The sequence below is a fragment of the Myotis myotis genome, unplaced genomic scaffold (assembly GCF_014108235.1).
Source record: "Myotis myotis isolate mMyoMyo1 unplaced genomic scaffold, mMyoMyo1.p scaffold_m19_p_3, whole genome shotgun sequence".
Lineage (NCBI taxonomy): Eukaryota > Metazoa > Chordata > Mammalia > Chiroptera > Vespertilionidae > Myotis > Myotis myotis.
In genome coordinates, this window is record NW_023416335.1 from 62,614,035 (window position 1) to 62,638,860 (window position 24,826).

Here is a 24,826-nt window from a genome sequence, read left to right on the forward strand (position 1 = left end):
ACAATGAAAGTCAGATCCTCTGAGTACCTAAAGTATAAGGACTCAGAAAACATTTGCCAATCATTTATTGCTGGGTAATTGTCCATTCCACACTAGCTATACTCTCCAAATATTTTTGGTATGGCTAATTGATTTTATTTAAATCTTCATGTTTTTTTTTTCAATAAAAAATAACAATTTATTTGTACACTTTAAAAATTTTGCAAATCAGTGAAAAGATTATCAGACTATCAAGCAAAATTTTTAATGTGTAAATTTTATATCTAAAATAAAGAGATGTGATAAAATTTATTGCTCCAGGAGGTGACTTACAAAGAGCCAAAGGCCACTCAGAGGCAGTGACCTCACATCTGTTTGGAATTTGCCTCAATTCTTTTAAGTCTTTATTTTGAACATACATATTTATAAAACTAATAGAGACTGGCAAGTTTTAAGCTATCAGTCTCCAAAGGAAAACATAAAAAAAGAACATACGCACTTGGAAATTTGAATGAAATACTGCATCAAACTTTCAACGGATAATGCTACCACAGTGAATGGTATCTCTCTGGAGAAACTATGTTGGAACAGCACACTTGCAAATTATCTCCATAAGTACAATTATAAGAATGAAAACTTGGAAAGTATTTTCAGTTTTATTATAAAAATGCACACACAACAAAGATTGTCTTAAGTCATTTCTTGGTTCTACTTGCATTTAGTACTTGTTCTTGAGCAGCTTTCTTTGCTTTTACCATCTCGGCAAGTTCCTTATGTCGTTTCATGTAGTCCTTCTTTGTCCTGCCAGGCACTGCTTCTGCTATTTTTTCCCATCTTTCAGGTGTATTTACTGGGTATGTTTTCAAGGCTTGTTCCAAAAGTTTCTGCTCTTCTGTTGTCCAAGGGGTGAAATCTGTGCATGGACCTTCAAATCGTTCTGAAGGTGTTGCATTGTCTGCTTGAGGCACTACTCCATGTTCTTCTTTAAATTTATTAAAAGCCTTTTTGTTTATTGCTGGTGTCCAACCCCAGCAGGTCCAGGGATCCCCAAAGGTGTGGACGGAGTCGGCGAAGAAGGAATGACACAGGGACAGCGTTCAGTTGATCAGCAGCCTATCCAGGATCTCCAGCCAAGTTCTGGTCTGGATCTCCAGCGAAGTTCTGGTTAGGATCTCCAGCTAGGTTCTGTGTCCATGTTCTCTTGCTAGGTTCTCCAGGTTCTCCAGCCAGGTTCTGTAGCCATGTTCCCTAGCTAGGTTCTCCAGCCAGGTTCTGTCCAGGTTCTCCAGCCAGGTTCAGTCACCAGGTTCTAATCAGGTTCTCTTGCCAATTTCTGTAGTCAGGTTCAGTCCAGGATCTTTTGCCATGTTCTCTCCAGTGAAGTTCTTCTTTCTCTAGGTTCTGTGTAGGTTCTGTCTTCTAAGTTCTGTCTTCTAAGTTCTGTGTCTTGCTGTCTTGTTACATCTGTATTTATACCAGTTGATTCCAATCCTAACAATCTCTATTCCAAAGGTTAGGGCGTTTCTTATCTCCATTCCAGGGAGTAAAGATTATGTAGCTTAAGCATGATTGTTCATAGTTAAAGTGATTAATTACCCGCCTGGCACTTAGTTGAGGGGTTTTATTCCCTCCCTAACTTCAGGGGAAAATCCCTACCGGGGGAAACAACCTTTCTCAGAGACCTTGGTTAAAACACATAGTGCCAAGAAGGTGAGCAAACATATTAAGAACAGTATGCCATATATGCCAGGTCCCTTGAAACAGCAAGCATGGACCGGCTCCTGGCAAATTCCCCCTTTTTTATTTTTTAAAAGCAGGCATTAAAAAGAAAAACCTGAAATGCTCTCTTGTATCCATTTTAAGAATAGGATTGGCGCTTTCCGCTATTACCTGAGTCCTGATCTATCACCCCAGGGAGAGCTTGCCAATCCTGCACTTTCCCTAGGTAGAAAGGCTGCAGTGGGGTTAAGGATAGGCTCCTTGGGCCTACCTTCTCCCATGCCTTTACATTTACCTTTCCGGCACCTTTCCTTCCTCAGAAAAGCATGGACATACTTCTTGTATAAAACATTCCATCTGACTGGGCGTAACCTTAACTCCTCTGCTAGCAAGCATATGTGTTAAAAGATAAATACGGAGTCTTTTTTCTTTAGACTCAGTATGGCACATCTTCTTAATCTAAAGATCAATACAGAGTCTTCTTTCTTTGGACTCAGTATGGCACATCTTCTCAATCTAAGTTCTGTACTATCCACCTTCTTACCCTACTTATCCTCTATAGGGGGGTCTGCAGTACCCTGGTGGAGTCCTATCAGTCCCGAGTGTGGGGGTTCTCAATGGGGGTGGGGGGCTTACCCAGGGGAATCCTGTTCCAGGGGTTCCCAAAGGTGTGGACGGAGTCGGCGAAGACTATCCACCCTCTTCCTATGGTGGAGTCCGATCCGTCCTGATTGTGGGGCAAAGACTATCCACCCTCTTCCTACGGTGGAGTCCTATCCATCCCGAGTGCGGGGCGCTTACCTAGGGGTCCCTGTTCAGGTGCCAGATGCTGGGGTCCAGCCCCAGCAGGTCCAAGGGTCCCCAAAGGTGTGGACGGAGTCGGCAAAGAAGGAATGACAAGGAGACAGCGTTCAGTTGATCAGCAGCCTAGCCAGGATCTCTAGCCAGGATCTCCAGCCAAGTTCTGGTCTGGATCTCCAGCGAAGTTCTGGTTCAGGATCTCCAGCCAGGTTCTGTGTCCAGTTGTCTTGCTAGGTTCTCCAGGTTCTCCAGTCAGGTTCTGTAGCCATGTTCCATCGCTAGGTTTTCCAGCCAGGTTCTGTCCAGGTTCTCCAGCCAGGTTCAGTCACCAGGTTCTAGTCAGGTTCTCTTGGCATGTTCTATCCAGGTTCTGTAGCCAGGTTCTCTCGCTAGATTCTGTCTCTAGGTTCTGTTGCCAGTTTCTGTCCAGGATCTTTTGCCATGTTCTCTCCAGCGAAGTTCTTCTGTCTCTAGGTTCTTTGTAGGTTCTGTGTTCTAAGTTCTGTGTTCTAAGTTCTGTGTTCTAAGTTCTGTCTTCTAAGTTCTGTGTTGTTACATCTGTATTTATACCAGTTGATTCCAATCCTATCAATCTCTATTCCAAAGGTTAGGGCGTTTCTTATCTCCATTCCAGGGAGTAAAGATTATGTAGCTTAAGCATGATTGTTCATAGTTAAAGTGATTAATTACCCGCCTGGCACTTAGTTAAGAGGTTTTATTCCCTCCCTAACTTCAGGGGAAAATCCCTACCTGGGGAAACAACCTTTCTCAGAGAGGAGACCTTGGTTAAAACACATAGTGCCAAGAAGGTGAGCAAACATAATAAGAACAGTATGCCATATATGCCAGGTCCCTTGAAAGAGCAAGGATGGACCGGCTCCGGGCAGTTTATGTCATCTTTTTGATGAGGGTCAAGTTTTTGAAGGCTTTTTGCTTTGCTGATAACATCTTTGGCGGTTCTCTTGACTCCAGAAGAAGAATGTATGTTCATGTAATTAGCAATAACTTCCCATCTTGAATTTGTTCCAGCAGGAAAGAGGTTCACAGCTTTAATTAGTAACTGCAGACCATCCTCTGACCAGTTTTTACTGCCATTTCCACCTCCACCAGCTGACTTCTCTGCATTCGTAGCTGCTTGTCGCATACGAGCCTCAGCTTCCTCTTTCTCCTTTCTGATTTGCTCATTTATTTCTTCTGTTTTTCCTGAGCAGCCTTTCCTACTTCTTTTGTAGATGATGTGAGTGTTTCATTCAAGCACTATAAACTTGCTAATTCAGGCAATCACAAAGTCTGTAAGTAAGAACTGCATTCTTTACCAAAACTTTTCATGTAAAAGGAACTTTTCAAAACATCTACACTAATAAAAGGGTAATATGCTAATTAGACCAGGTTGACCAGACATCTTCCAGTTGTACAGTCCATCTTCCGGACAAAGCCACAGTGGTAGAGGCCAAGGCAGAGGCGGTTAGGGGCAATCAGGCCAGCAGGGGAGGGCAGTTAGGGGTGATCAGGCTGTCAGAGGAGGGCGGTTAGGGATGCTTAGGCAGGCAGGCAGAGGGGTTAGGGGCGATCAGGCAGGTGAGTGGTTAGGAGACAGAGGTCCCGGATTGTGAGAAGGATGTCTGACTGCTGGTTTAGGCCTGATCCCTGTGGGCATCCCCCGAGGGGTCAGACATCTGCTAAGGGGTCCCAGATTGGAGAGGATGCAGGCCAGGCTGAGGGACCGGCCCCCCATGCATGAATTTTGTGCACCGGGCCTCTAGTACATACATACTATAATTGGATATAATTTATTAATCCTGATCAACATTTTGCAGTTTCTGAAATTTGCAACAAACAATTCCAAGTGCTAGTGCTACAAAAATTAAATATATACAGATAGATATATACATATGTCAATATATGTCTATATAGCTATATATTTATATTCTTATATTTAGGAGACATCATTTAATTGGAATAGATTTATAAACATAATTTAAATAGAATATGTAGGACTCCAAAGAGTGGATATCCAAAGATGCAGGTTAACTATCTTACAAACACACATATACACATTTTCCCTCAAACACACACACACACACACATTAATTCATTCATCTTTCATTAATTAATTCATTCAATAATACATTCATTAAATGTTTGAGTAATATTCTCAGGTTAACTTTTAAATAGTATTAAAATTTCTACCTCTTAAGTTGCAATAAATAAATCTAAAAAAGTCTTAGTGAAGATTCATATTTCAGTTTTAAAGGGAGGAAATCAAGTTGCAGAGACTTACCTGAGAGTAAGTTATCTGTTCTGGGAATAATTCCTATACTCATTTCAGATAGATCATAGCACCAACTTCTATTAGACATCTTTGAGAATCTATCCTATGTCTTGGGTAGGTTGTACATGTCTTTTAAATCACTAACAGCAATGCCTTAGGATCCCCAGAAGGGACTACCCATTTTTTTCTTATAATCAGTTTGAGCAATGGCTTCAGCAATGACTATAGATTTCGGGGTCAACCGGACCCAATAATTTCTTTCCTATTGTCATTATAATTGAAAATCCAAATCCATATGCCCGAAGGCAATAGAGGTGATCTCATTAGCACACTAATGTTGGAAGTGTCTGCATCAGTTGAGCCGAGGTTGTTTTCCTGGGATCACTAATCCATGTGAGTCACAGCTCGCCTCCAGTAGAGATTGAGTTCACAACCAGCTTTCCTTCATAGGGATTGTTGCAGCTCATAGCCTGTAAAATCTATTTAACTGTTATTTAATCTAAATATAAGGATGGAGGAAACAGTTTAAAGCATTTTTCCTCTAGCAAAACCATAAAGGACAAAGCATTTCCTGTACTTACTTTGACTTTATTAAGGACTCTCCCATGTGCTTGTAATGATAGAAATGATACTTCTCATGGCATTTATGTTTTGAACAATATGAGGTGAATACAAATTTAGAACTAAATTTCTCAGAAACACCCTTTCTTAGAAGTACACATTGCAATTTCCGCCCTCCCCCTCATGTTGAGGGTGTACTGTTATCAATGTAAAAGAACAGTGTAGAAAATTGCAATGGACTAGAAGAGATTTATAGGATGAGCTCACTTTAAAAGGAGTCAGGTTTATGAGTTTTCTTGAGATGGAGTGCTTTCCTTATTTACTCAGAGGGACAAAAACAATTGCAGGCTCCATGATACTAGACCAGAATCACCAATGGGAAAACAGTAACTGTAGTAAAGACACACTTTGCTGCATCAAATAAAATTTCCATATATGATGAAAAAATTATGTCTTAAGAAATGAAAGTAGAGGCTCCAAGGGATTCAGAAATAAATACACTAGAAACTGAATACTATATTATACATAAGTTTAATTAGCTGTTGTTCAAGAAAATTTGGTATCTTGCAATAGCAGTTTTATTAAAACACATTAAAATGAAATTATGTTTTAAACATGAAATATAATAACAACTGCTATATGTGAATGCATTGCAAAATGACACATCTTATTGGCCAAGGCCTAATATATGACCTTTTTTATTCATATGAAAAATGAAATATATGCATTCATTTATTCATAAAATAACAATACACACACATATATGTATATATATACACCTATACATACATGTATATGTATATATAGATATATATATATATATATATATAGAGAGAGAGAGAGAGAGAGAGAGAGAGAGAGCTATCTTTCATACATATTTTCAAAACCTTTATGAAAGTCAGTTGTGGCCTACAAGAAAGATATGTACTGTTAACATTATTGTATATACAAGTTAGGGGAACAGATGCTTTATAGTAGCTTTTAAAACTAAATTCTAGTTCTAAGATCTACCACTTACTGGCTCTCTGAGACCATTGTTCATTCATTTACTCTAGGGGAATTATGTTCCTTAGCCACTGAAAAATAGTCGAGTAACAGCTGCCTTATCTGAAAATATAGCGATGTTGGTACCTGGAAAAAGAAAAGTTCTATAAAAATTCAGCTACTATGTTGATCAAAAGTACTCTGTATTTGTTCAAATACACTTATAATTAAAATTAGATTATGTATTGCCTAATTCCACACACCCCCATAATACAGATGAAGGAACCATACATAAAATGTCATTCCCTTCTCTAAATTTATTTTGTAAAATCAATTAAATAAATTGAAAACACTCCAAGATTTCTTACAGACATGGAAAATGAAGTTGAGACTACTGATAATCATTCAGGTGGTTCATATTAAAATATAACTTCTGAATTCCTTAAAGAACTATGAAATCAATGGATTTTTAACTAGTAGTTATCTATTACTTCCTGTTTCCCTAATCCGTTTTTACATATTGTTATAGGTATGGAAATATATGGATGTAGAAACATGATTTTCAAAATTTATGGTGGGGAATTTATTTTAATCTTGCATAAGCCATCAATCACCATTTGTTTCCAATCTTCTAAATGTCTGTTGATTCTGATAGCTAACATAAATAACCCTTCTTCAAATTCATTGTAATTCTCTGCTGGCCCAAGGTTCTCTTATGTGAACTGCTTCAAAACTTCTAACTGGATTTCCAAACTCTGGACCAGCTCTCTTCTTATTCATCCTCAGAGTATGTGTAAGATGTCATTATTTAGAAAGTGCTCTTAAACAACAATAATTTAAAAAATACGTGTACCTTTAATTTCACTATCTTACTTCAAAAAAATTCCAAAATAGCTACTTACCTAACCAGTGGCAGTGCTTGCATATTTCTGTGTTCCACATACTTCACTGTATCAAGTATTATAGCCTGTCTAATATTTGATTTAATGAATGTACAATGAAGTTTTATAATCTATACTAGTAGCCCGGTGCACAAAATTCATGCACATTGAAAGGGAATTAATTAGAGGAATGTAATTTGGACTCACTATCTAATATCAATAATATGTGAGCATGAGGCAGTCTGCGTTTCTGAAATTCAATGACATGAATTTTAGCTATTACTTTGCTAAATAAATGGAATTTACAGATATCATTTAAAAGAGCATTCAGCTTAATATTAAAAACTCTGGCTACCAAGTCAGGTCTGTTTTCAACTTTTTGCCAGCGTTGTAAATTGTTTGCAATGTCTGCCCATTTGGAGTTGCACATCATGGTTATGAATAAATCAGGCTTACCATACTTCGTTACAATTGCCATAGCATCCTGATATCACTACTGCATATTTCTGGGACTACCCTCAGCAGATGATGGAAGTATTATCATTTTACCAATCGGCACATTGTCATTTTCAGATATAGATTTGAGATAATCCATCAAACCACTATATTTTTCAACTCTCAACTTAGATTGGTCTGCTTTGATGAAATTTATCCAATTGGTCTCCATTTTTTAATATGAATCCATGATAAACTGTTAATTTTCCTGTATTTAAAATAGGATTAAACATGTCCCACACAGAGATGAAATCCATATTACTGCTTTTGTGTGACTTGTGTCCTTACATTTTGTTTGTATTATTGTTGATTACACTGTTGTCTCTGAGTCTTAATGCAATATCTGGTCCCCAGCCTTTTTCACCGTGTGGAAAAAGAATAGGATATGTCATTGCATCTAATGTAGGAAACAGGATATTGATTTGTTTCATTTTAGTGGCATTTGGATTACTGGGATCTGGTTTACAATGAATGACCAAGTCCCTTTCAAAAGGAGGTTCTCCATCTTCATTTCTGAATATGACAGCAACCTTGGTTACATGGGGAGAATTGTATCTATCTGGATCACTGTTACTATTGTATTTAACCGCCATTGTTACTTCTGTGGGAGCAATATCTTTTGCTGCTGCTTCAGATTGGGCTTCCTTTTCTACCTCATTTAGCATCTTGTACGATTTTGTTAATTCACTTATTTCATGCATGAGGTTGTTGATGTTGATCATGAGTCTTTCTAAGCATCCCTGGTTTTCTGGAATTGCTAATCTTTTACTTGTAGCTCTGGCTGTATCCAAAATAGAGAGTTGAGCAAACTTCTGAGAAACACCATCGGAAGGATTAAAGTTCCAGTACGGTGGTAAACTCGTCCTTGTATTCTAAAACAGTATGGCCCATATCCTGACGGCGATGCAATATTAGCACCCATGGAAGCAAAAGCAAAAGAACTATTATAGAACAAATATTTTCCATGAAATTTTTACTGTCAGAATCTTCATTTGCCATTAGTCTTTTTAAATTTGCCAGATAATCTGGAAAATGTATATCATTTGGACAGACTTTCTCTTTGCTACGTCAAGTAAATTTCCCATCAGATGATTTTTTCATCAGAGAAATTTAGTGATGGCAAAATTCATATCGAACAGTCATTCCACCACAACTATGTTCAAGAATTGCATCCTCATGTACTCCAATCTCGCTGAAAAGGCAGTTCCTACCAGTATTGGTAGTACTTGTTGATGACTGTTCTCTAGACATATTCTGTCATTGCCACTGCCTTCTTTCAACTTCAAAGGCACATTGGTCTTTAGACATTTTTTGTCGATAACGCTGGTGTTTTTCAGCATCAGAGTGATATTTTTCCAATAGCTGGTCTTCAGATACATTCTGTCACAAACGTTGCCTTCTTTCAAGATCAGACACATGCTGCTCTGCAGACATTTTCTGTTGATAATGCCGGCATCTTTCTGCTGCAGAGCTATGTTGTATCAACAGTTGTTCTTTAGACATAGTCCCACCTCTCTACTGTCATGGTCTGAGATACAGGTGGATGAGATTCCTGGTTATCAGGCTGCTCAGAGCTGTCTGACCAAAGGCTGATTCTGGCTGATTCTGTGAGGGTGGGAGTTCCTCCTCCCTGCTGTCAGTTTCCACAGCTGTGAAGAGGAAGCTAGGGTGACAGAGGAAGCCACACCCTCCCAGCTGCCCTCTCTCTCGATCTGCTCTCTGTCCAGTGGTCTTGTGCTCTGCCAAGTCCTCCAAACCTTCTGCTCTCTGCCTGCTCCTCTCCCGCCCTGCTCTCCACCCTCAAGGTCCTGGGAGCCCACGGCCACGGCTGCCGTCGCCTCCTGGGACGCTTGACACCAGCATATGCAAATTAACAGCCATCTTTGTCAGGTTAATTTGCATAGTCACTCTGTTTGGCTGGTGGGCGTGGTTTGAGCATAGCGGAGGGATGGTTAATTTGCATGTTTCTCTTTCATTATATAGGATATCATTTTGTTTTGGGGCCGTCACATCCAAAACAACCAAACGAATGACCAAACAGGATGAGTGGGGCAATCAGGCCTGAGAAAGTTAGTGAGGGATGACAAAACGACTGAGCAGCAGGCTGAGTGGGGCCACCAGGCTGGCAGGGGGAGCAGTGAGGAGTGACCAGGCCAGCAGCGGGGGGCTGTTGGGGGTGACCAGGCAGGCAGAGGGGGCTGTGAGGGGTGACCAGGCCATCAGCGGGGGGAAGTTGGGGGTGACCATGCTGGCGAGGGGGGCAGTTAGGGCTGACTAAGCCAATGGGGGGGCCGTTGGGAGCAACCAGGTTGGCAGGTGGGCCAATTAGGGGTGATCAGGCAAGCAGGCAGGTGAGCAGTTAAGAGCCAGCAGTCCTGGATTGAGAGTGGGATGTTCGATTGCTGATTTAGGATCAGGCCTAAACTGGCAGCCAGTCATCCCCTAAAGGGTCCAGGATTGGAGAGGGTGCAGGTTGAGCTGAGGGGACACACCCCCATGCACGAATTTCATGCACTGGGTCTCTAGTTTTAAAATAAGGTGCCTAATTAGTAGAAATATAAAGAATTCCAATTTGGGAAGAAAATATATATTTTTAAAAAAATTTAAATCATCTAAAAAGAATGCATGTTTAATAAAAATTTCCACTAAGGACTTGAGGAAAATAATTCTGGTCCTTTAAAAACATGAGTACTTTTCCAGCTTCAGGTACAAAATCCTTGATTTGTATCCTGTGTGCCAGTTACATGAATTGGTCCTTCAACACACAGGCTTGCCTTGAATCATATTCTTTGCAGGAACGGCATTTTTCTTGTCACTACCTAGTGAAATTCAACTTTATTGTAACATTTCCTTCAGGGTTTTCACTAAGTCTCTTTCTGAGACAAATGTTATAGTTCTGTATCTGATATTGAACTGCACCTTATTCACAACTAGTTATTACGTCATTCATGACCCTAAGATACCAGAGATTCACACTATTTCCATTTTCAATTTGTTTTTTAGTAAATCAGGAACTATGTGTTAACATAATCATCTGTGTATTCTTAACCCTTAGCACAATGCCAAGTATAGCAAATACTTACTTGGTTCTTATTTTAATGGATTGTTTTTTGCATCAATATTTGTTAATAAATCAATATGCAGTTAGGCAAAAGAAGCTCTGGTTAAACTGATAAAATATGCTTAGTTTTCAGTAGCTGCAGATTTACTTAAAATTAGTAAGAATTAAAGTATTTCATGTGTAGTGTTACTATAACAAAAAAATTAAAGAAGACTAGCAAGGCTACTTTATTAAAATGTATTGACTACTTATGTATTAGCAAATAGTATAATTGTTCACAGAGGAATGCTTATATTGATATATCTCTGTCTTACATATAAATACATATTATAATATTTCATCAAATTTAAGGCACAATTAACTCTAGGAAGATCCATAACTGATATATTACTAAGAATTGGAAAAATAAATAGATGCAATGCTTTTTAATTGCTTATAATTTTATTTTATTCTTATCAAACTAGTGGCCCAGTGCATGAAATTCATGCATAGGGGAGCAGGTTACTCTCAGCCCAACCTGCACCCTGTCCAATCGGGATTGGGCCTAAACCAGCAGTTGGACATCCCTCTCGCAATCTGGGACTACTTGCTCCTAACTGTTCACCTGCCTGCTGGCCTGATCCCCTTAACCCTGCCGGCCTGCTTGCCCCTAACCACCTCTGCCTTGGCCCTGCCACCACGGTTTTGTCTGAAAGGATGTCCGGAAAGTCGTCTGGAAGTTGTTCGGTCTAATTAGCATATTACCCTTTTATTAGTATAGATTGATTTCAGAGAGGGAGGGAGATAGAAACATCAATGATGAGAGAGAATCATTGATTGGCTGCCTCCTGCATGCCCCACACTGGGGTTCCAGCCCACAATCCAGGCATGTGCCCTGATCGGGAATTGAACTCTGGGCCCTTCAGTCCTCAGGCGGAGGCTCTATCCACTGAGCAACACCAGCCAGGGCTACACTTTCCCTTTCCACTGGGACGTATTCTGTCTGCTGGAGCTAAAACACTGAAGCTGTCTTACTGGGGCAGAGTGGGGTGCACTGGGCAGCTCAGGGCAGAGTGGGTGCACTGGGTTGGAGCATATGGAGCCCCCTGAAAGCTGGAGAGGGGCCTCGTTTAACAGCTGCACTGTTTCATGGCTGTGCTGCCTCGCAGTTGAGCAGCCACACTGTTGGGCTGTGCCACAGTCAACGGGAGTTTACACAACTGAACTGTCTGCATGGATAGCTTCCTCCTCACCACACCCCCAAGCTTGGGGTTCCTCTTAGGGTTGAAGTGACTCTGACCACCCTTGGTTGGTAGCCCAATCGGCCACTTTGGAAAGAGAAGTGTGGAGTCCTGATTTTACGTGAACGCTCCAATTTGTTAAATTGGAAACTACTGAAAACTTCAGATGTTTGGGCCAAACCAGAGAGGCAGTCAGGTCTGGCGTCCAGGCCACTGGGCAGCACTGGGCTCAGCCCAGCTGTAAAGAGACCCTAGGCGTCTGGGCAGGTGAAGGGGTTCAGGGCATGCTTGGGTAATTCCAATGTCATCCCACTTGGTTTTGTTGTTTTTTTTTTTTTTTTTTTTTCCCCATTGATCACAATTTATTATAATCTGTTGGCAGCATAGAGAGATATTAGTTACCAGAACTATGTCTTCATAGAAGTGGACAGTATGTGGCCATTCTATGGGGAACTGTGTGCACTTAATCAACAACATGATCTTTCAGTTTTTTTTTTGTTGCTGTTGTCAATGAAAATAGGCTTTATTACATCAAGTAATAAATACATACAAAGATACAAACACTATTAGTCACTTTCTTCCAGATGCTTGGATGCACTGATGGGAAAGGCGGAACTGAAATCTACATACATCCTTAGGGGAAATTTCAGGGGTCCTTGTCGGGTGAGGTTCGATAAGTTGCTCTTTCTTCTGTATTTATAACTTGCGCATTTTAAAGATCAACTTCAAAGTACTAATAGTCATGCAAATGCTTAAGCAAAAAAAAAAAAAAAAAGTTACATTGAGCAGAATTTCTACTGTGTGGCAAACAGGCACTGACTACTAAAGCACTGCCTCGGGACTTGCTGAAACAAACCCTCAGAGTTGGATCAGCTCAGAAGAGAAACAAAGAACATTGTGAGTAACAGAAATGTATCCAGAAGAGAAACACGGTATCTGGGAGGCCAACTACAGTTTTCTGTGATAGGTAACTGACATGCAACATGTAAATCAGGGGTCCTCAAACTTTTTAAACAGGGGGCCAGTTCACTGCCCCTCAGACCTTTGGAGGGCCGGACTATAGTTTAAAAAAAAAACACACTATGAACAAATTGCTATGCACACTGCATATATCTTATTTTGAAGTAAAAAAACAACGGGAACAAATACAATATTTGTATTTGAATGTGGCCCGCGGGCTGTAGTTTGAGGACCCCTGATAAATCAATGCTTTAAAAAAAAAACACAAAGCGCCCTGGGTAGTTCCTAACTAATATGTAAACCTAATGACTGCAAAAATCTCTTCTCCATCTCAGCGACGGGATGTTTGGAGCCTGAGGAGCCCCGGGAGGGGCACGGGGAGGAGAAACCAAGCTGTTACCATTTTCAAACCAAGTTTCATCTGAAGGGGGCATGGGGGGGGGGGGGGAAGCATGAGCTGTCGCTTCTTGAAAGAGTATGGAAAGCCTTTCACGTTGACTCGGAGGCTAGGACCTGCTGTTCTGCTCCATTTGGGCCAAGCACTCCTGAACCAGCCCTCTCACATGAATGTTGCCTCATTTCTCCATCAAGCTCTTGCTGCCCACATAGTGGGGATCGGATCTCCTTCCCCAGCTCTTCGATGATGGCCAGCAGCTCAGCGTATTTGCTCTGGAGCACCTGGCTGTTCCCTGTTCCCTGCGTGTAGCCTAGAGATGGTGGTCCATAGTCACTCAGCAGCTGGCGGTACTGGGAGGACGTTGCCATGCTGGTGGAAGGCAGTATTGAGGGAGGCAGCGGGCATGTGTGCAGTCAGGTTCGGTTTGTAAGAGATCGCCCCCTGGCGGCGGGGCACAGGCCCCAGGAGGCAACGGAGAGCGCGAGGCAGGCCTGGAGTCTGAGCTCCCGAGCACTTTTGGTTGTTGACAGCTCAGGCCACACAGGCAAATCTGGCTGCCCCTAACCCTGACACCACCGCAGTATCATGATCTTTCAGTGTCTTGATGTTCTGCTGGGGCTGCTCAATTTCTTTCTGCAGACACTCAATCTCCTTTTTATGATGAGTGATCTCTTCTTCATGTTGTTTCTTCAAGGCTGCCAGCTGTTCTTTACTCCACTCTCGGAAGTATCGTTCCTCTTCAGCCTTCTCATTTTTTTGCGAACGTCCCACCGGCTTCCCTGATCGCGCCGCCTGGGAGCTGAAATTTGCCAACCATTTGCAGCCAAAGCCTCCGGCTTCCATGGCCCTCACTCCCCACACTGAGCTGCAGCCGTGCCACCAATGCGGACACTGCCATGGTTCTCAGTGCCCCGCAGCTCCGGACCACCCCACTTGGTTTTAAACGCAAACCCGCCTTGGACAGGCCTTGAAGGTTTTTCTCCTTCTGTCTGCTCATGTTCAAGTGCCAGCAGCGCTGGTCCTGGTTCGTTGGTGCCTGGTCTGTCCTCTTGAGATTGACCCCGCAGGACTACTGAGGGAGCCAGTCGGCAGTTCCACCCTCCCCCGATGCTGCCTGCACAACCTCCTCCTGATCGGTTGTGGCCCGTTATGGCATCCCAGCCTAATTTGCACATTTCTCTATTTGATATATAGATATATAGATATAGATACAGATAGATAAGCTATGCTGTATTTACTTAAATGCAGATTTTCTCTTATATCACTTGAATACAAACATAAAAACAAGACAACACAAGCATAATAAATTGAATAAGATATTTCCAAAATCTTTTCACATTTAGAGTCAAATGCTTCTGGAATCCTTTACTACTCAGAGTTATTGATGTATTTTCCCCCCCACATAATACTGTACCATCAAAACATTAGTGTTACAACATTTTAAGGAATCCATAAAGAACTAGTAGCCATTGATTCTAAGTTCTTTCCTCATTTGCACTGATAAGCAAGATAACTTGATTTCTGCTTTAGGAATATTTCTAAACACATTTCTAAATCACCACTTCCAACCCTTTCTATTCATACTATTTTTTCCTTATTGTCTTTAAGATTTTGCTCAAAACCACTAACATTTATTCTCTAAGTCTTGATGCTAGCTGCTATGAGAATGTGTGCAATAACTGGTAATTATTTCATGACTTATGCATGAGACAAAAAAAAATTCAAGTATGCCATTGACTGGTGCATCTGTTTGTGATCTTAAAGTATGAAAAAAAAGGCATGTGACACAGGATCAGAGAAATGTAATATAATATCTTCTGACTCAGTCTGCAAGATTTTACTATCAGAGATATACATATATCAAATCATCATGTTATATATACATTTTAAGATCTTAAATTTTATTTGTCAATTATAGCTCAAGAAGCTGAAAATAATTTTCAGAATTTTATATTTGACATTGGATTAACTATCTTTTAAAAATTTCTTTCTTGCTGAAACTGGTTTGGCTCAGTGGATAGAGAGTCGGCCTGCGGACTGAAAGGTCCCAGGTTCGATTCTGGTCAAGGGCATGTACCTGGGTTGCGCACATCCCCAGTTGGGGGTGTGCAGGAGGCAGCTGATCGATGTTTCTCTCTCATCAATGTTTCTAACTCTCTCTCTCTCTCTCTCTCTCTCTCCCTTTCTCTCTGTAAGAAATCAATAAAAATATATTTAAAAAAAATTTCTTTCTTTTTTATTTTTAAACAACTGAAAGGCATTAATCACATATACAAATTTCACTTCTTGTAACAAAAGCTAACCGTGTTCTTTCTTCCAAAAGCTAACCATGAAACATTCTTTTTTAAAATTATCATTTAGTTCAGAAATTGCAACAGAAAGATTAAACATTTTGCAAGTTAGGAATTGTTCCTTACTTTAAAAGGAAAAATAAATCTATTTCACCAAGAGAGGTTGTCTCCTTAATTGAAAAATATATAATTTCTAATGGTAATCTTTCTTATAAAAATTGTTAGAACCAAAGATGTACCTTTATGGGACCTACCAGATGACATCCCTAAGAATTAGTCAAAATCAGAGCACTCAGAGTAAAGTGCCATGCATTCCCTAAAGTAAGCCATGCATTTGCAGATATCTGTTTACGACATTCAGGGCTTCAAGGTCAATCAATGCACTGACTATGAAAACTGATTTATAGTCTAAAATAGTACTCTAATATTCGTGATTAAAAACTGTTGTTATTCTTTTCGTTGGCCACTTTGGAACTTTTTCATTATTAAAACTCTGTTAACTGTCCAGATGGGATAAATCTTTAAGAAAAGAGTAGCTCATTTGCAAGCGACCTTTCTGGCCAATTGACAGAGTCCTGTAGATGGTGTCATTACAAAGATTTATTTTTTGGGGGATAGGCATGTAGAGGGTGGCTTGCTGCTTTTACAGAATTTTTCCAAGGTGAAGAAAATTTTATGAAAATCAACTAATTTTGTTGTTTTCATCTCCTTTCCATCTCTTCTGACATCGAATATCTATCATAATCCCCTTAAAGACCTCCCATTTCTCATTTCTGCCCTACACTCCTTTCTTCCCCTTTCCTCATTTTCCTCCCTCTTTCCCTCTCTTCGTCCTTCCCTGTCTCTCATCCTTCCTCCATTCCTCCCTCCCTCCTTTTCTCCCTTCTTTCTTTTCTTCCTTCCTTCTTTCCTTCCTTTCTTTCTTCCTTCTTTTTCTTTTTAATGAACACATTTTTCCCCTCAAAATAATTAATATAGTGCCCATTAGTACCTTAAATAGAGAGGTGGAAAAAAAAATAGAACACTTTGAGAAAAATGAGCTCTGGTTGATTTCATTTAAATATTAGCCTGCAACATCTGCTGTGGTATTACAGAAGCCAGAAAGACTTTGAAATAATTTTTAAAATAAGGAAATTTACGGAAATAGACAAAACTTGACATTTTACTTGTGTTCTTTATTCTTAGAAGAAAAAAATACATCCATGGACCTAGGAAAATTGCGTTTGGGGATAGAAAGTATTATAAATAAAAGGGAGAAAAAGCTCAAGTGAGATAGAGGTGTACTCTCCTTTTTGTTTACTATTATGTGACTTTGGGGTTATTTTCTAAAATAGGAATGAACAAGTTGTGAAGAGTTTATATAAAAAACTTGCTTACATTCATACCATTAACTGTAATAGAACTTCATTTTTAAAAAGGGAAATTTTTTTAAAGTTCAAATCAAGGGAGAAAAATGGCCACAAAGTGTCAAACAGTTTGTCTTTTACTTGCTAAAAACATGTTTTTTTATAATACCAACTAGAGGCCTGGTGCACCAATTCATGCACCAGTGGGGTCCCTCAGCCTGGCCTGCAGGATTGGGCTGAAACCGGCTCTCCAACATCCTGTGAGGGGTCCTGGATTTCAAGAAGGAGCAGGCCAGGGCAATGGGCAGCTGGGGAGGGACAAGAGGAAGGCTGCAGGGTCTGCCCAGCCTATCTTGCTCAGTCCAGATCAGCCGGACCCCACAGCAAGCTAACCTACCAGTCAGAGCAGACACTCCCTGGTGGTCAGTGCACATCATAGTGACTGGTTGACCAGTCGACTGTCTGCCCCCTGGTGGTCAGTGCACGTCATAGCGAGCGGTTGAGTGGCCTTAGCATATTACACTTTGATTGGTTGAACGGCCAACTGGTCAACCAAACACTTAGCATGTTAGGCTTTTATTATATAGGATTGTACTTTTAATCCACAATGACCTCCTCTTTCTAAAGACTCTCTTGCAGTTCTAAAGTTTTATGATTTTGAACTATTTTTTTAAGATTTGACAGTGATATGTTTTATTGTATTTTATTTTTAATATGTTTTTAATAATTTTAGAGAAGGAGGAAGGGAGAGGGAGAGAGAAGCATCAATGTCACATCAATCAGCTGCCTCCTGCAACCCAGGTATGTGCTCTGACCTGGAATGTAACCCCATGAACTTTAGGTACATGGGAGGATGCTCAGCCATATGAGCCATACCAGCCAGGGCTCTGAACTTATCTTTATTAACAAAAATAAATGAATAAACCATTAAAAAATTTACTGGTTTTCTAGAGTTAGCTTTTATCCCTTTCTCTCTTTAACATTTCTCAGCAATTGTAAAGAGAAATATATATATATATATATATATATATCCTATATAATAAAAGAGAAACATGCAAACTAACCATCCCTCTGCTACTCTAAAGCCATGCCCACAAGTCACGCCCATCAGCAAATCAGGAGCAAGTATGCAAATTAACCAAACTAAGATGGCAGTGGCCACTGAGCTGGAGGGAGCAGGAGGCTTGGGTTGCCCCGGCGATGGAGGAAACCAAGCTTCCTGCCTGCCCTGGCAGCCCCTCGGCTACACTCAAGGCTACAAAGTTTCAATTATAGAAGATAAATAAATCCCAGAAAAAATAGAAAAAAAAAAAAGGAGAGGCTGGGAGCTTGGGTTGCGGGGGGCATGGCCAGCCTGTAAACGGCCATCAGCCCCTCACCCAGGCTGGCCAGGCACCCCAGTGGGACTACCTCACCCTAAAGGGGCTGGGGGCAGCCTGAAAATGGCCCTAAGCCCCTCACCCAGGCACACAAGTGTGACCCCCACCCTGATCTTGGACACCCTTCAGGCAAACCAGCTGGCCCCCACCCATGCACCAGGCCTCTATCCAATATAATAAAAGGGTAATATGCAAATTGACCCTAACAGGATAATGACTGGGAATGACTAGTCACTATGGCACACACTGACCACCAGGGGGCAGATGCTCAATGCAGGAGCTGCTCCTGGTGGTCAGTGTGCTCCCACAGGGGTAGCTCTGCTCAGCCACAAGCCAGGCTGATGGCTGCCAGCACAATGGTGGTGGCGGGAGCCTCTCCCGCCTCCTCAGCAGTGCTAAGGATGTCCAACTGCAGCTTAGGCCTGCTGCCTGCTGGCAAGTGGACATCCCCTGAGGGCTCCTGGGCTGCCAGAGGGATGTCTGACTGCCAGTTTAGGCCATATCCCCCGGGGAGCGGGCCTAAGCCATCAGGTGGTCATCCCCCGAGGGGTCCCAGACTGTGAGAGGACACAGGCTGGGCTGAGGGACCACCCCCCCCCCCTCAGAGTGCACAAGTTTTTATGCACTGGGCCTCTAGTATATATATATATATATATATATATATATATATATATATATATATTTATCTATCTCCTATCTAATAAAAGAGAAACATGGTAATTATCCGTAGCTCCAACACGCTTCCCATTGGCTAATCAGGGCGATATGCAAATTAACCGCCAACCGAGATAGCGGCCAGCAGCCAGGCAACTGACGCGAACAGGAGGCTTGCTTGCTCCAGTGCCAGAGGAAGCCAACGTTCCCCGCCTGCCGCTACTGGGCTCTGAGCTGCTCTCTAAGAATCATTGTTTCAAATATAGAAACTAAACAAAGCCCAGAAACCTGCTTTCAGCAGCCAAGGTCTCACAGCTAAAGCCGGCTCTCAGCTCCAGTGACAGCTATAGAAGGTAAATAAATCGCAGAATTTTAAAAAAAAGGAAAAAAGGAGAGGTTGGGAGCTTCAGTCACCCGCCAGACTAAAAACAGCCCTTAGCCCCTCACCCAGACTGGCCAGGCACCCCAGTAAAGACCCCCACTCTGAAGGGGGTGTGACCAGCTGCAAACAGCCATCATCCCCTCACCCAGGCTGGCCAGGCACCCAAACAGGACCCCTACCCTGATCCAGGACACCCTTCAGGGCAAACCATCCAGCCCCACCCATGCACCAGGCCTCTATCCTATATAGTAAAAGGGTAATATGCCTCCCAGCACCAGGATCAGCGGAGCCGAGAGGCCTCCCGAACCCGAGATCAGCGGAGTCGTGAGGCCTCCCAGCACCAGGATCAGCAGAGTCGTGAGGCCTCCATCCTGGGATCAGTGGGGCCACAAGGCCTCCTGTACCCAGGATCATCGGAGCTGCGAGGCCTCCTGGCACCGGGATCAGCAGAGCCACAAGGCTTCCTAGCACCAGGATCAGCTGAGCAGTGAGGCCTCACTGCCCTTGTGTCAAGCAGAGCCGCAGGGCCTCCTAGCACCAGGATCAGCTGAGCAGTGAGGCCTCACTGCCCTTGTGTCAAGCAGAGCCGCAGGGCCTCCTAGCACCAGGATCAGCTGAGCAGTGAGGCCTCACTGCCCCTGTGTCAAGCGGAGCCGCAGGGCCTCCCAGCACCGGGATCAGCGGAGCAGCAAGTCCTCCTAGCAGTAGGATCAGCAGAGCCACGAGGCCTCCTGGCCCCTGGAGCAGCGTGATGGGGGCAGCGCCCAAACCCCCTGATCGCCCTGCGGCTCTGTGTGTGACAGGGGTTGGGGCCACAACCTCCCTATCCACTCTGCTCTGTTCGTGAAAGGGGAAGGCGCCCCAACGGCCTGATCGGCCCTGCTCTGTGTGTGACAGGATGTGTCACCCCAACCCCCCCATGGGCCCTGCTCTGTGTGTGACAGGATGTGTCACCCCAACCCCCCCATGGGCCCTACTCTGTGTGTGACGGGGTGGAGCCGCAACCTCCCCATAGGCCTTGCCCTGAGTGTGACAGGGGGGAGTGCCCCAACCCCCTGATTGTCCCTGCTCTGTGGGTGACAGGGGGCAGCTCCCCAACCTCCCCATCGACCCTGCCTTGAGTGTGACAGGGGGCAGCGCCCCAACCCCCAGATTGGCCAGCTCTGTATGTGACAGGGGTGGCACCACAACCCCTGATCCACCCTGCTCTGTGCGTGACAGGGGGTGGCACCGCAACCTCCCCATCAACCCTGCCTTGAGTGTGACAGGAGGCGGCACCCCAACCCTCCAATCGACCCTACCCTGAGTGTGACTGAGGGTGGCATTGCAACATCCTGATCTGCCCTGCTCTGTGCATGACAGAGGGCGGCGCCCCAACTCCCTAATCGGCCCTGCTCTGAGCCCGACCTGGAGCTGCGGGGCAGGCACCTAGGGATTGGGCCTGCCCTCTACCGCCCAGGAGCAGGCCTAAGCCAGCAGGTCGTTATCTCCCAAGGGGTCCCAGACTGTGAGAGGAGACAAGTGGGGCTGAGGGACATCCTCCCTGCCCCTGCCAGTGCACAAATTTTTGTGCACCAGGCCTCTAGTGTGCATATATATATATATATATATATATATATATATATATATATGTATTTTAGAGAGAGGAAGGGAGAGTGTTTGTGAGGTAGAGAGAGAGGGAGAGACAGACATCAATATAACATTGATCAGCTGCCTCCTGTACTCCCTTTACCAGGGATTGATCCGAAAACCCTGGCATGTACCCCAAAGAAGAATCTAACCAGCGACCTCTGGGTGCTTGGGACAATACCCAACCAACTGAGCCACACTGACCAGGGGAGAGAAGAATATTTTGAAATGCCTATTGTAAAGGTAATAGTGTACACATGAAGTTAAATTTTTTAAAGAATTTTTTTAAAAAGGAAACTAGATGTGAGACTTTTAAAGATAAGCACATAAGATTTTTGAAACTTCAAGTAGCATCATGTGTGACTCTGCATAGAGTCTGAGCATTATTTTTCAGCATCTTTTGTGCAGAGTTCAATGTTCAATGACAGCTCTTGGTAATAAATGCTTAAATAAATATAATTCTGGATACTTACATTTTAAATCATGACAAAGTCAACAAAAGTGGATGAAATACTGTATAGCCAGGTATTTTCTAAAACCCCCTCAGCAAAAATAAAATAAAAATTCCAGAGTAATCCTATATAATAAAAGCCTAATATGCAAATCAACTGAACGGCACAACAACCAGTGTAATGACAGGTCGCTATGATGCTCACTAACCACTAGAGGGCAGATGCTCAAAGCAGGAGCTGCCTCCAGCCTGCAGACCCCTGGCCAGCCAAGGTGGGTGCTAGTGGGGGTCCCTCCTGATTGCCCTACCAGTCACCCCACAGATCGGCCCTGATCGCCAGCCAGGCCTAGGGACCCTACCCATGCTGAATTTTGTGCACCGGGCCTCTAGTTCTAAAATAAAAAAGGATTTTTAATTTTTTAAATACAAGACTATATCTAAATCAAGAAAAAATATGAAAAGCCATTTTGACCCACTCTAACTCTAAACCTACTTTTAATCCAAAAGACTTAACTTATTTTTTCAAGGTTAGCATAAATATGCATGAAAAATGCAAAACACCTTGATATTTCACAGATTTTGACCTTTTTCAGTACGCCTCATGAATTTGTTCCCACATCTTGCCACTTAAGTTCACTTTCTCATATCTTGAGTCTACATATTTACTGACTGTTTAAAGTAGCTACCAAGTCCTTTCCATAAGAGAGTACCTATGTCTTTCTTTTAGTCTATTACTGACTTTGTAGCTTCTCTTTTCCTTTCCCTTTTTGTTTTGTTTGGTTTTATTCTAGCATTCTTTCTTCTCTGAATCATAATGCAAACAAGTTACTAATGTTTAGAGCAGCCTTTGGTATTCTCCAAGGTTATCCTCAAGTTTCAGGTTATTTTGTTTTGTCATTGTTTTGTTTTGACGTGTGTTGGTTGGTTTTAATAAGCACTTTAGTATCAGAAAAATCTGTTTAATTTTGTTCCTGTCACTTATCATTATATGAAATTAGAGACTTATAGGCTTTGGGAATTTCACAAAAGTTTTCTTTATAGGTCAGCATAGCAAATGAAATAATGACTGTATGTAAGGTTCATTAGAATTCTGCCACAAAATGTACCTATTATTACTATTTGTCACTTTGTGATTTAACAGCATTCTCTTTAGAATTATTCCTCAGTCAATGAACAAGTTATATCACTAGGATCAATAACAACAAAAAAGACAGTAACATTATAGTTCTGAATTGTCTTGAAGCAGAAAACTGAAAAACCCCACTAAGGACCCATGATCCCAGCAACTATGGGAGACTCTTAGCAATAACGGGATTCTGGAAGGAGGTAAGTTTCTATAATCTTACAGAGTTAATATATGTATGTTTTGGTCACTCACTGGGAAACCTGATCATTATGTTTATGTGATAGTGCTAGATCAATTTCATCCTTTTTCAAATAATATTAATACTGACATCATTGTAATTAGAAAAGGTGAACTTCAGTTTGAAGATGCATCCTTATGGAAGCACCAAAAAAATATACCTTCTTCTTAACCTGTACTTATAAGTTTGCCACTCAAAGAAAGGAAGGGCAGAAAGAAAGAAGAAAAGGTAATTGACATGTAGGAGTATTTTATCGCTTCTGCTGGGCATTTTCAATTATATTACATCATCTTACCAATCCTATTTCCCAAGGTAATAATATATGCTTACTTTATATGATAATCCTGCAAAGCTTCATAATAATATTCCAGATAGTGAAATCACAAAGGTGTCTTGCTTCATAAAATTGGTTTGTGGTACAACCAACTTCTCTGTGAAGCCAATGCATTTCACCACCATGTGTATAGGGGGAAGGGTATGTCTTGCCTCATTAGTCTTGCTTATTTCTGAAAATAAGTCTAAGGTAAATGTCAGTAATTATAGAAGATAATTCTTTCAGTGAAATTAATGTGGATGAAATTGCCTTGATAATATTATGTATTTATCTTCACATCATTATGATATAAGCTTTTTTTAAAAAAATTATGAATTAACTAAATATTTTTAAACACTTGTGGAAGACAAAACATGTGATTTTAAAAATTATAATATAACTAACGCTCACTCATATTTTAAGATTACTTCACTTGCCCAGCCAGTGTGACTCAGTGCTTGAGTGCTGACCTATGGACCAGTAGGTCACAGTTTTATTCTTAGTCAGGGCACATGCCCAGGTCGTGGGCTCGATTCCCAGTGTGGGGTATGCAGGAGGCAGCCAATCAATTATTCTCTCTCATCAGTGATGTTTCTATCTCTCTCTCCCTTTCCCATCCTCTCAAATAAAAACATATTTAAAAATAAAGATTATTTTACTTGGATACTATCATTTAGAAATTAATTTGCAGCCTTTCTTAAAAGGAGCTAGGCTTTTTCCAGTTTGTGAGAAAGAAACCCAGACTATGATAATAAAATGTACATTAACTTATATGTAATACTAGAGGCCCAGTGCATGAATTTGTGCACGGATGGGATCCCAAGGGGGCTGGAGGGGACTGGGACACAATTGGCCCTCCAGGCAGGCAGTGGGATGCCCTTGCCGGTCCAGGATCTGGATCCATCCCACTTACTTCACTCCGGTTGCTGGACGCCACCTGGCAGTCGCTTTTCTATCATTTCTTCCTTGGGGAGCATCCAGGGAGGGGAAGTGGCTGCGATGCCTGAGGCCAACTTCCAGGAGGCCGGTGGCGCTGTTGGGATTGTGCTGGCAGCGCTGGTCCATTGGTGCCTGGCCCATTCTCTGGAGATTGGACCTGCAGGACTATTGAGGGAGTGAGTGGCTGCCACAGGGCTGGTGGGCTGCCAGGATGGGTTGGTCAGCTGAGTGGTGCTCCCATTGTGGAAGCACATTGACCACCAGGGGGCAGCTCCTGCATTGAGCGTCTGCCCTATGGTAGTCAGTGCACATCACAATGACTGGTCTTCTGGTCATTCTGTTGTTCAGTTGCTAGGCTTTTTATTATATAGGATGAGTCTTAATTGCAGAAGCCAGTGGCCATATAGCTGTTAGACAAAATAGTCTTTTACAACAAAATCCATACAGGCAGGCAGCCAAACATGAGCTGGTTAACATGTACTTCTTTCCTACAAAGCAGCATTAATCTCTGTACTCACAGTTGTTATCTGAGCAGCCACATGCTGCCCCCTAGACTCACTGCCTCACATGTAGCAGTATCTAAGCCCTCTGGCTCAGCAGCTTCTCCTGTGTCTCTTGCCCAGCACACTGTCTGGTTAACATGGTAGCTATATCTGAGCTCTCTGAGCTCTTAACCTTTCTTTATAGCAGTATCAGCTCCCAGCTCTGTCTGAGCTCTCCCCTCTCCTGCACACATAGGAGCTACATT

The 24,826-nt window shown here is 42.2% G+C and overlaps 1 protein-coding gene and 1 pseudogene across 1 annotated transcript in view; both read right to left on the minus strand.

Moving 5' to 3' along the window:
- Window positions 1–620: 620 nt before the first annotated feature.
- LOC118650423 (dnaJ homolog subfamily C member 2-like) overlaps window positions 621–24,826 on the minus strand; it is a gene marked incomplete at its 5' end in the record, with an annotated part of 35,759 nt that continues 11,553 nt past the window's right edge. The window contains 5 exon segments of the mRNA XM_036298898.1: window positions 621–994; window positions 3,385–3,696; window positions 3,699–3,781; window positions 13,427–13,699; window positions 13,896–14,129. Coding sequence (XP_036154791.1) covers window positions 675–994; window positions 3,385–3,696; window positions 3,699–3,781; window positions 13,427–13,699; window positions 13,896–14,129 — 1,222 coding nt within the window.
- LOC118651149 lies at window positions 13,440–13,759 on the minus strand (annotated as a pseudogene).